At 57.0% G+C, this 11,402-nt stretch overlaps 2 protein-coding genes across 2 annotated transcripts in view; both read left to right on the top strand.

Moving 5' to 3' along the window:
• The window catches only part of RGL3 (ral guanine nucleotide dissociation stimulator like 3), a 13,254-nt gene extending 8,920 nt beyond the window's left edge, over positions 1–4,334 (top strand). Inside the window, exons 10-16 of the mRNA XM_034660035.1 lie at positions 34–185; positions 943–1,038; positions 1,139–1,207; positions 1,296–1,392; positions 2,054–2,206; positions 2,298–2,412; positions 3,444–4,334. Of these exons, the coding sequence (XP_034515926.1) occupies positions 34–185; positions 943–1,038; positions 1,139–1,207; positions 1,296–1,392; positions 2,054–2,206; positions 2,298–2,412; positions 3,444–3,562 (801 nt within the window). The 3' untranslated portion in view covers positions 3,563–4,334. The remainder of the gene's footprint in view (positions 1–33; positions 186–942; positions 1,039–1,138; positions 1,208–1,295; positions 1,393–2,053; positions 2,207–2,297; positions 2,413–3,443) is intronic.
• Positions 4,335–5,888: 1,554 nt separating this feature from the next.
• EPOR (erythropoietin receptor) lies at positions 5,889–11,009 on the top strand. The gene is made up of 8 exons (XM_002921347.4): positions 5,889–6,003; positions 6,829–6,964; positions 7,359–7,537; positions 7,616–7,773; positions 8,279–8,432; positions 8,517–8,604; positions 9,840–9,927; positions 10,021–11,009. The coding sequence occupies exons 1-8, from the start codon at positions 5,889–5,891 to the stop codon at positions 10,630–10,632; spliced, it is 1,530 nt and encodes a 509-aa protein (XP_002921393.1). The 3' UTR covers positions 10,633–11,009.
• The last annotated feature ends 393 nt before the right edge of the window (positions 11,010–11,402 follow it).

Genomic DNA, 11,402 nt, shown 5'->3' with positions numbered 1-11,402 from the left:
CGGGGGGGGGGGGGAAGGCCGGGGGCATGGCAGGGGTGGGTTCTGAGAGGCCGCCCCCCTCAGGAGTGGGAGATCCTGGCCCACATCCAGCAGCTGCAGAAGCGGTGTCGGAGCTACCGCCTGAGTCCCCGCGCCCCTGTCCTGGCTGCCCTGCGTGCCCAGCGCCAGCTCAGCGAGGAGCAGAGGTGACCCCCTCCCCTGCACCGTGGCCCAGCCCAGCCCCCACCCTGGCTGATTCTGGCTGGCACACTGGACCCACTTACCCCACATACCTCTCCAACTCCTCAGGCACCCTCCTGAGCCCTGACCCCCATCCTGTGACCTTGCACCTTCTCCAGCCCAGTGAGGACCCCAGTTCACCTCCGACCTCCAATTCTGACCCCACCTGACTTTCTGACTTCAGCCTTTAATGTACGGCTGGCCATTCCACTCACCTGTCCCATCTGTTCTCTTCCCCACCTTCTGACCCTGTCTGACCTATGACCCCCTTTGTAACCCCAGTCTGAATCTCTGAGCCCAGTCATTTTTCCCTAGTCATTTTCCCTAGTTCTGAATAACTGACTCCAGTTTTGGTGTATATTTGATGGTCCAACTCAACTATCCCATTTGTTTCTATTCATTCTGTCGAATCCATTACCCTAATCATTGACGCCAATGATTACTTGACCTTGAACTCTATCTCTGACCAAATTCTACTCCTCAGTCCCACTCTGCAAATCCCTGTGGGATTTGAGCTGTCCCATCTCATTCCTAATAAGACCCTGATGCCATAATAACTGCCCATTTGCTACCCCGACCCTGACATTTGGTGCCCAACCCCTACCACTCCCCCCCCACCGCCCCGCACACCCACAGTGCAGTTCCCAGATGATTCTAGCTTTCATCTCATTCCTTGCCGCTTCCTGGCCCCAACCCACCCCGATGTGCACCTTGTCTCCTCAGCTACCGAGTCTCCCGTGTCATTGAGCCACCAGCTGCCTCCTGCCCCAGCTCCCCACGCATCCGGCGGCGAATCAGCCTCACCAAGCGCCTCAGTGCGTGAGTCTTGGGGTGTGCCAGGGGGTGATGGGGGCAGAGATGGGAGGCTGCTCCTGGGACTGAGTCTGGGCTCATCCTCATCCCTTGTCTCTGCCTTTAGAAAGCTGTCCCGAGAGAGGGGCTCATCCCCTGGAGGGAGTCCTGGGGACCCCTCACCCCCCATCTCCAGGTGAGCATCCCAGTTAGTGAAAGGACTGGAGAAGGCAGGGTCAGAGGTCAGGGCAGCCACTCGACCTCAGGCTCTGCATCTCCCCCAGTCTGTCCCCAGGGTCCCCCCCATCTAGTCCTAGAACCAGAGACCCTCCTCCTGGCAGTCCCCCGGCCTCTCCAGGGCCCCAGGGCCCCAGCACCAAGGTACGAGGCCTGCCTGTGTCCCTGTGAGCCTGTGGGCATCCAGGGCTCTGTGTGTGTGTGTGTGTGTGTGTGCGTGTGTGTGTGTGTGTGTATGTACGTACATGGGACTTCACAGCCGGGCATGTACATCAGAGACTGTACAGGTGCTTGGCTGGGCACTCTGGGTGTCTGTCTGTCCAGGAGAACATGTGCATCTCATGGCCCTATTTGAGGGACTGTTCCTCAGTCTGGCTAATGCTCAGATCTGGGTGAGTCAGCTCACCCACAGGGCACTCCGGGGTGTGATTATACTTTTGAAAGGATATGCATGTCCCCAGGAATTGGCATGCCTAGAGGGGACACATGGGCATAAATATCACAGTATCCATGGGACCCTGAGTGGGGCTGTCCACAGACTAGTGGATGTACCGCTTACAAGCAGGTGCGTGTACTCGCTGCTTTCTGTGCACGCAGGATTTCTTGTGTGTGAACACAGCTTTGTGCTATGTTTATGGGTCATGTGTAAATTTGTTTTTGTCACAGGGCACGAAGGTCTGTATGTGATGGGATTGCATAGATGCGGGCTTGTGAGTGCAGCCTAATTGCCTGTCCCCAGGCTCCGCTTGTGTAAGGGGGACATGTAACTCTCCCACCACTCAGCCCCCACCCCTCCTGCCTACAGCTGCCCTTGAGCCCGGACCTGGTGGGCCCCTGGCCCTTGGCTTTGCCCCTGAGCAGCTCTCACATCTCCTTATCGGGGCAGCAGGGATCGGAGGCTCGAGTCATCCGCGTCAGCATTGACAATGACCATGGGAACCTGTATCGGAGCATCTTGGTGAGGGAGGGGTTGGGCCAGGAACCTGCTGGGGCAGCCCTGCCCCCTGGGGCTTGGCGGTCACACCTCACCACCCACCTTCTTTTCCCAGCTCACTAGTCAGGACAAGGCTCCCAGTGTGGTGCAGCGAGCCCTGGAAAAGCACAATGTGGCTCAGCCCTGGGCCCGGGACTACCAGCTCTTCCAAGTCCTTCCTGGGGACAGGGGTGAGCAGGGACTGTGTGTAGGCTGGGCTGGGGGTTAGCTTGGAGGGCAGCAGATTGACAAGGGTCAAGGCTGGCCTCACAGGGCCAGGAGGTGGCTCTGACACAGAGTAGGGATAAGATGAAGCAGGGTGGGTAAGAGGCAGGAGAAATTTGTGCCTCGATTTTGCGGGGTCATGAGCTTGCCTTGGCTTTGTGAGCGAAAGGGGCACTGAAGGTGTCTTTTTGGGATTTATGGGGAAATGAAATTGTCCAAGGTCAAATGGGAGAGGGAGGAAAGGAGGTTGTCTTGGCTTAAATTTGTAGGATCATGAGGTCATTCAGGCGCAGCCTGGTGGGGTAGGAGTCTAAAGGCGGTCTGGGCTTGAATTTGTGAGGAAATGAGCTTGCCCCAGCTCAGCATGGGGACTCTGATGTTATCTGAACTTGGCACGGGAGAGGGCCACATGGTAGTGAAATTCAGGGTAGGGGAGCACGATGTCGCTCAGTACAGACACAGGTAGGAGGTCGCCCAGTTCTCAAGGAGAGGCAGGAGGGCGCGGTGCTAAAGGGCATGACATGAGGTCGGTGCGCCATTAGGAAGGAATACAGGAGGCTGTTTGGCTTTGGCTGGCAAGAGTGAGGGCTGTCAAGACTGTATAGGCTGGACGTAGGAAGTCAGCAGTTGTCCAAGGTCTTGGTGACAGCAGCATGAACTCGGCTGGGAATTGGCTGGGGGGAAGAGTGGGGGAGCAGGAAGTCCTTTGGCTTGGGTAGACTTGAGGTTGTCCCACCTTGCAGCACAGGTTGGACTCCAGAGGGAAGTGGCGGGAGGTCCTCAGGTGCATGGTGGGAGAGGCACGAGGTTGTGCAGGCTTTGAGTGGGAGGTTGTCCGGGTTCCAGTGAGAGGAGAATGATGTTGGCTTAGCACTGGCTGAAGGGACCCAGGGTGGTTCTGCAGAACAGACAGGTGAATGGCAGAAGGTTACCTAGGCCTTTTGTGGGCAAGTATGAGGTTGTGCAGGCCTTTGACCATCATGTCCACCCTGGCCAGAGCTCCTGATTCCTGACAACGCCAATGTCTTCTATGCAATGAGTCCAGTCGCCCCTGGAGACTTTGTGCTGCGGCGGAAGGAAGGGGCCCGGCACAGAACCACAGTCTCCTCAACCTGAGGGGGCCCCCCTCTCCCTCCAGGTCATGGGCCCCAGGGGCAGCTTCAGGCCTGGCTTTGATCACCGTGGAAGTGGGGAAAGGGGTCCTCTCCCAGAGAGGTCCCATTCTCTAGTAAAGCCCATTGTGCTCTGTACCCCATGACTCCCCCACCTCCAACTTGAGCCATTTGGACACCATCTCTCTGACCCTCTTGGCACCAGGTCCTCATTCCAGAGCCATCAGCCCATGGGTGGCCAGGTGAAAAGCTTCATCCCGTAAACATAGAGGGCATGTAGGGTACCGGGCGGGGGGGGAGACCCTTCCCCAGAGAAATCTTGTAACTGGTGGAGACACATCAGAACTGACAGAAGTGGATGAAAATAGTGACCGAAGTTATGAAACAGGAGGTCTGTCTTGTCTGTTCTCAGCCCATGCCTCATGTTCTCTATCACGATAGAAATTAAAAACCACAACCAATACCTGAAAAACTCTAAGAGCCTTATGAAAGGGTTTGGGTGAGACATGACCAGATGCAGAGGGTGGGGGGCTATCACACACACAGGAGTTGGGACTCCCCAGCGTTTGGGGGGGGCGCTATGTTTCTTTTCTTCCACGTATATGGGAGAGTGAAGAAATGAAAATCCATTGGGATCAGAGACAAATACCATCATCACCCATAAGTCAATAGGGTGTGGAGATGAAAGGAGAGGGGTGCATGGTGTCTCTGAACTGGAGTAGGGCGAGGAAACTGAGAAGGCAGAGACAAAGGGAGCGGTAGGGCCACCTACGACACAGTCATAACAACAACCACAATCATAATAATGTGTTCACTGAGAAACTTCGACTCTGTGCCGAACACCAGCTAGGGGGTTTATATCTCACTGTTTTTTGGGGGTTTTTTTGTTTTTTTTTTAAAGATTTTATCTATTTGAGAGAGCACGAGCAGGAGGGAGGAATAGAGGGAGAGGGAGAAGCAGACTCCCCACTGAGCAGGGAGCTGATGTGGGACTCGATCCCAGGACTCTGGGATCATGACCCAAGCCAAAGGCAGATGCCTAAGTGACGGAGCCACACAGGTACCCCTTTATATCTCACTTTGTTCGGGGTTCTCTGTGCTTCAAGTGTTCAAAAACTCAGTCCAAACAGATGTGCAAAAAGGGAAACTAACGGCTCACAGAAATGAAAAGTTCAGTGGGTGCCACTTCAATCACAATTGGATCCAGGGATTCAGAAGATGTCATCAGGATTGTGTTGCTGTTTCTGGGCTCTGATTTGCCCTGAGAATGAAACTGTGTCCACCCCACACCCTGCACCCCACCAGATCCAGTCACCCTCTATGGCAACAGAACCACCCCTGATTTTTAGCGGGCCACCCAAAGCAGAAAACTCATTTCCAGTCCCCCTGGCAGCAAAATGTGGTCATGTGACTAAGTCTAGGCCAATGGGATGTGGGCAAATTCTTTTCCCCCAGTAACTTCGGGTAAAGTCCCAGGATGGAGGCTCATTGGATCCATCTGGGTCACGTGCCCACCCTGAGCCAATCACGGTGCTCCAGGAAGTGGAGTGTTCTGACTGGTGAGTCTAGGGAGGGCAGGAGAGAATACCCGCCCCTACGCCAGGCAGGTACCCCTGTGGGGGTGTTTACCCTCGTTTGAGAAGCTCAACCCAAGCGAATAGCTTTCACCGTGTGTACTTTATTACTTTCCAGATTATTAAAAGAACTGCACATTCCTTATAAAATAAAATCCCAAGAGTAAAAAAAAAAACTGTTCTCCAAAAAAAAAATCACAAATCTCAATACCCAGAATATGTTATTTTACCAGTTCAGGGTCATAGGGTACATACCGTCTGGCCACACTGCCTAGCGCCGTGCACTCAACCGCCAGTCACTATTAGGATTATTTATTCCTTCCCAGACTGGGAAGAGATGTTGATTAGCACGATAATACCCGTATCTTACATTTTCGGAATGTTTGCTCTGTGCCAAGCCAGGTTTTACAGATGAGAAGGCAGAAACTCAGATAAGTGACCTGTCCAGGGTCACACAGTAAGAGAGTGTGTCTGCCGCAGAACCCGGCACTATTCCTGACCCCCAAGTGGCTGCGGGGGGGCCCCTGAGTGCCCCTGCCGCCTCCCGCGGGACCAGCAGGGCGGCCTCCTCCCGCTTATCTCAGCCCAGGCTGCGTGTAGTCCCGCCCCCTCGGGGGAGCTGCCACTTGGAGGCGCCTGGCCGGGAAGGGCCTGGTCAGCTGTGTCCGGCGGAGGCAGCTGCTGACCCAGCTGTGGATTGTGCCAGGGGCGAAAGGGGGCAGGGGCCCTGGGCCCCCTGTCTCGGGGGGTTGCATCATGGATCACCTCTGGGCGCGCCTCTGGCCTGGAGTCAGCTCTCTCTGTCTCTTGCTCGCTGGGGCTGCCTGGGCTTCCCCAGCCAAACCTCTGGACCCCAAGTTTGAAAGTAAAGGTAAGGGTGGATCGGTGTTGGACCGCCGCACTAGGTCCTGGACAGCAATGCTCAGGCCTGAACTTCCAGCCTCCTGGGGGCCATATTGGGTTCTGAACCTCCAGTTCTGGTCTTGGGGGCCAAGGTGGTCTCTGAACCTCTTAGACTGGGACCTGGTGTAGCATGCTGGGGTCTAAGACTCCAGACTGGGTCTGGAGGGGGACATAAGGTTCCCGTTTTATCTTTTCAGGGAGGCTGGGACATGATATATCTTAATGGGGCAGGGGCGGTGCTGGGTCTAGACTCGACGTCTAGAGTCCCCGAGGAGAGGGGGACCTTGCCGACCCTTCATTGAGGGAGGGAGGACAAAGCAGAGGGGCCGGGCCCCTGGCGACTGTAAACATGGTTTGTATGCGGGCGCCAGATCCCTTGGCCTGCCGGGTTGAGGGAAGGGGCGGGGGAGGGGGTCACGGTTGGCGTTATCGGGCCGCCGGCAGGCTGCCGGGGCCGATAGGGGAGCCCGCCACCTCCGCACGCATCCAGTGACACGCCTGGCCTGGCCTGGGGCGGGGCCGGCAGCTGGAGGCGGAGGCCTGGCAAGCTGCGCGCAGTCCAGCGCGTTGTGGGGTGGGCGGGGCTGTGTGTGGGAACAGTAAGGCAAGCAACCTGTGCTTGGGAGTTCGGGGGGCACCACCTCTGGGGACCCTTCCAAGGGCCCCGCTTGGGGTAGAGAGCGAGGCGGGGCTTTTTTCTTATCGGTTCGCACAGGCAGCAGGAGGGAGGGGGAGGATGCGGTGGCCCGAAGGCTGGGCGCCCCCGACCCCCTCCCCTTGTTCCCACCCGCAGCGGCCCTGCTGGCTGCCCGCGAGCCCGAAGAGCTTCTGTGCTTCACCGAACGGTTGGAGGACTTGGTGTGTTTCTGGGAGGAAGCGGCCAGCGCCGGGGTCGGCCCAGACAACTACAGTTTCTTCTATCAGCTCGAGTGAGTGCAGCGAGGCAGGTGGAGCGCCCCCCACGCTCTGAGGAGGGGGCGAGTGGGCAGGACAGAGCGCGCCCCGGAGCTTGCGCTTTGGGATATCTGCTGGTGGCAGGGGCCAGATAGCACCTACCAGGTGGTCACTGGTGGGAAGCCCGAGGGTTCAGGGCTGACAGCCCGCCTAGTGACTGGAGTTGGAACACTCCCGCGATCTCTGTTGGAGAGCAATCCCAAACTGTAGGGCAGGGACAGCAACCCTCCCATAGGACTAAGGCATCGCGTGGGTCGGGGCTGGGACGCCCCTCGGTCTTGCCCCAAATGCGCCCACGGTCCAGGCAATAACAGATTGTCGCCCCCCCCTCAAATTGCTCCCTTGCCTTTCTGACCCCTTGATGCACAGGGGCGAGCCATGGAAGCCATGCAGCCTGCACCAGGCGCCCACGGCCCGCGGCGCTGTGCGTTTCTGGTGCTCGCTGCCTACGGCCGACACGTCGAGCTTCGTGCCCTTAGAGCTGCGTGTCACAGCGGTATCCTCGGGCGCTCCACGCTATCGCCGTATCATCCACATCAATGAAGTGGGTAAGTGCATGGGGAATGGGGACCTTGTCCGGTGAGGGAGTCTCGGTCACCGCCCACCTGATCAACCCCTCTCCTCAGTTCTCCTGGACCCCCCCGCGGGGCTGCTGGCGCGGCGGGCCGACGAGGGCGGCCACGTGGTATTGCGTTGGCTCCCGCCTCCCGGGGCCCCCGTGGCCAGCCTCATCCGCTACGAAGTGAACATCTCCTCTGGCAACGTCGCGGGGGGCGCACAGAAGGTGAGTCCGCCCCTACCTCCAGCCTCAGAGGCTGCGCGGTGGACAGCCCCACCTCCTCCCTCCAAATCCCGCCCAGATGGTCACCACGGCCCCGCCCCCTGGCCTCGCCCCTCCAGACCCCGCCTCTGACGCCCGTCCCCTCCCTGACCGAGACCCCGCCTCTGACGCCCGTCACCTCCCTGACCGAGACACCTCCACGCCCACTGAGATGCCTTCTTTCCCAGTGCCTCCCCAGCCCACCTGGACCCAATTCCACTTACCCCAGTGACCCAAACACTAGACCCCTTCAAGGTCCCGATCCTCTAGGCTCTGGCCCCTCCCCTAAATAGCCCGACTCCGCCCTCTGCTCCCTGGGTCCTGATTGGCCCCGAGCCTTGCTGGAAGACGCTTCTTGCTTTCATTGCCCTTTCCCCTCATGGCCTCGCTTGGAAGCTGTTCTTCCTTTCTCTGATTGGCTCAGTGCCACCCCCCAGGCTTTCCTCTGATTGCCTTCCCCCCCACCAAGGTGGAGATCCTGGATGGTCGTACTGAGTGCGTGCTGAGCAACCTCCGGGGCGGAACGCGTTACACCTTCATGGTACGCGCGCGTATGGCCGAGCCGAGCTTCGGTGGCTTCTGGAGCGCCTGGTCCGAGCCTGCGTCGCTGCTGACAGTTAGTGGTGAGGCCCCAGGTAGGGGCGTGGGAGGAGCTGGGGCGGAGCATGGGGCATTCCCACCACCCTGACTTCCCCCCTGCTCCCCAGACTTGGATCCCCTCATCCTGACGCTCTCCCTCATCCTTGTGCTCATCCTGCTGCTGCTGGCCGTGCTCGCCCTGCTCTCCCACCGCCGGTGAGCGCCCCATTCGGGCACCTAGCCCAGACCCCTCCCCACCGTTCTCCTTTTGCGTGGAAAGCTAGGCTCAGAGACTGGAAGGCGTTTGCCCAGGGACACACAGTGAGGGGTCAGTGGCAGGGTTGGGGTGCAAGCGAGACCAACCCAGACTTAGTTAAAATTGCCTGGGAACATTCACCTGGTTTTTCTTCAACCTCAGTGGCTGCTCCTTCTTGAATTCCTTTGGTTGTTCCTTTTCCCAATTTGGTCAACCTTTGTAAAATTCCCGGATGGGCTTAATGGAAAGATTCAACACCCTGAGTGCCTCCTGCCCCTGTTGTCAAGCTCCTTAGATTCATTATGGTACTGAGATTTTTAGAATTCCCAGCACATAACATGTGGTTTCACACCCTCAAGCCTTGGCACACGCTGTTCCTTCTGCCTGGAATGCCCTTCCTGCCTTGTCTGCCAAGCAGACTCCTAGGTGTCTTTCAAGGCCTTGTTTATTTACTTGGTTGGAAAATACACACGGAGTGCCAACTGTGTGCTAGGCACTGAGGAGCAAGTGGAAAACAAACATGTCCCTCACCTTGTGGATCTCATAGTTGAGTCAAACAACAAGGGAACCAATGGGTATTTGATTATGCATTGTGATAAGTGATATATCACAGAAACAAATGGGGCATGGGGACATGACAGGATGATCAGAGAAGGCCTCTGGGAGGTGAATCAGAATGGAAACCTGCCTTCTAACGAAGGCAGCCACATGAAAATTGAAAAGAAATAGCAAGTGCAAAGGCCCTGAGGTGGGAATGAGCTTGGAACATTGAAGCAGCTGCCAGGAAGGGCCCTGTGGCTAGAGCAGAATGTGTTAGGAGAGAGTGGTGAATGATGAGGTGAGGGAGGTGACAAGGGTCAGAACATGCCAGGCCATCTGCAGGGCTGTGTGTGGGGGGGGGGTTGAATTTTATTCAGAGTACACTGGGGGAATATTATGGAAAGGAGTGAGAAGGGAAGGAACATCAGTGCATATTGAACTCCTATGCATCCTTCAAAACCCTGTTCCAGTCATCCACCTGTAGGCCTTGCAGGTGCAAGCCAGAGCCTCTGTTCCTCTGCCCCTATGCACTCCTCTGCCTCCACTGCGATCACAAGGGGCTAGGTCTATCTGTGCCCCTGCGACTGCTCCTAAGGGGTACTGGTGGGTATTCAGTGACACATACCCATCTTCTTGGTTCTTTTGGCTTCACCAGGGCTCTGAAGCAGAAGATCTGGCCTGGCATCCCAAGCCCTGAGAGTGAGTTTGAGGGCCTCTTCACCACACACAAGGGTAACTTCCAGGTAGGTGGCGTGGTTGTCCCCTCAGGGCCTGGGGTATCCCTGCTCCTGCGGCTGAACCGCAGGTCTCTGAGCAGGCCGGTGCTGTTTCCCCAGCTGTGGCTGTACCAGAATGAGGGCTGTCTTTGGTGGAGCCCCTGCACTCCCTTTGCAGAGGACCCACCCGCCCCCCTGGAAGTCCTCTCTGAGCGCTGCCGGGGGGCAACACAGGCGGTGGAGCCAGGGGCAGAGGATGAGGGACGCCTGCTGGAGCCTGTGGGCAGTGAACGTACCCAGGACACCTACCTGGTGCTGGACAAGTGGCTGCTGCCCCGGAGCCCACCCAGTGAGGCTCTCCCACGGCCTGATGGCGGTTTGGACACAGTGGCCGTGGATGAAGGCTCCGAAGCATCCTCCTGCTCATCTGCTTTGTCCCTGAAGCCCGGGCCAGAGGGGACCTTGGGTACCAGCTTTGAGTATACCATCCTGGATCCCAGCTCCCAGCTCTTGCGCCCAAGGGCACTGCCCCCTGAGCTGCCCCCCACCCCACGCCACATAAAGTACCTGTACCTCATGGTGTCTGACTCTGGCATCTCAACTGACTACAGCTCAGGGGGCTCCCAGGGAGCCCAGGGGGACTCATCCAATGGCCCCTTCTCGAATCCTTATGAGAACAGCCTCATCCCAGGCGCTGAGCCTTCACCTCCCAGCTACGTGGCCTGCTCCTAGGACTCCAGTCCAGCCCTCAGATGCTTGACCTACATGACCTCAACTACTAGTCCAGGCCTAAGACTCATCGAGCAGGGTTGGTGAGGCCTCTCTCAGGACTAGGGGCACTGCGAACCTCGGCTTTCTGCCCAATCCATCCTGCTCAGTACATCCTTTCGGTATTTTAAAGTGTATAGAGCTGTGTGTGTGTATGTGTGTATGCATGTTATGTGTATTTTTTTTTTCTCATCATGACTTCTGCAAACATCCTGTAAGCCCCATCCTTCCCAGGGCCCAGGCCATAGGGGCAGCAGAAAAAGGCCTCGAGCTCTGTCTGAATTCTGGATCGGGCAACGTGAATAATAACCATAATAAAATGAATCAGTCAGTATATGTTATATTAGCTGCCATAACAACTCCTCATATGAGTAGCTTAACACATCAAATGCTTTCTCTCTCGTATTTCAGTGCAAACCTCTAGGTGGGCAGCCGTCTCAGGGATGAGTCGGAAGCCCAGACTCTTCTGGTCTGGAGCTTTACCGTCCATCCCCCAGGGCCACCCTGAGGTTTTTGGATGGTCCTCTGCGTCTTGCCAACCAACAAGCAAAACAAACAGCAGAAGATTCGGTGGGCCATTTTAGGGAGTTAGCCTAGGAAGTAGTAATCACCTCTTCTTTACAAATTCCATTGGCCAGAAACAGTCACAGGACCTCAGCTAGAACCACAGACAGCCGGGGAATGCAGTATAGCTGTAAACCCAGGGAGAGGAAAGCTGCAGGATGTGCCTCTAG

The sequence above is a fragment of the Ailuropoda melanoleuca genome, chromosome 4 (genome assembly GCF_002007445.2).
Source record: "Ailuropoda melanoleuca isolate Jingjing chromosome 4, ASM200744v2, whole genome shotgun sequence".
NCBI lineage: Eukaryota > Metazoa > Chordata > Mammalia > Carnivora > Ursidae > Ailuropoda > Ailuropoda melanoleuca.
Note: the sequence above shows the minus strand (reverse complement) of the source record. Positions and strands in the feature narration are given on the sequence as shown.

Coding starts and splice junctions, on each gene's coding strand:
- EPOR (XM_002921347.4), top strand. CDS start 5,889: ATGGATCACCTCTGGGCGCGCCTCTGGCCTGGAGTCAGCTCTCTCTGT. Junction 7,538..7,615: donor CATCCACATCAATGAAGTGG/GTAAGTGCATGG, acceptor CCCTCTCCTCAG/TTCTCCTGGACCCCCCCGCG. Junction 9,928..10,020: donor CACACAAGGGTAACTTCCAG/GTAGGTGGCGTG, acceptor CTGTTTCCCCAG/CTGTGGCTGTACCAGAATGA.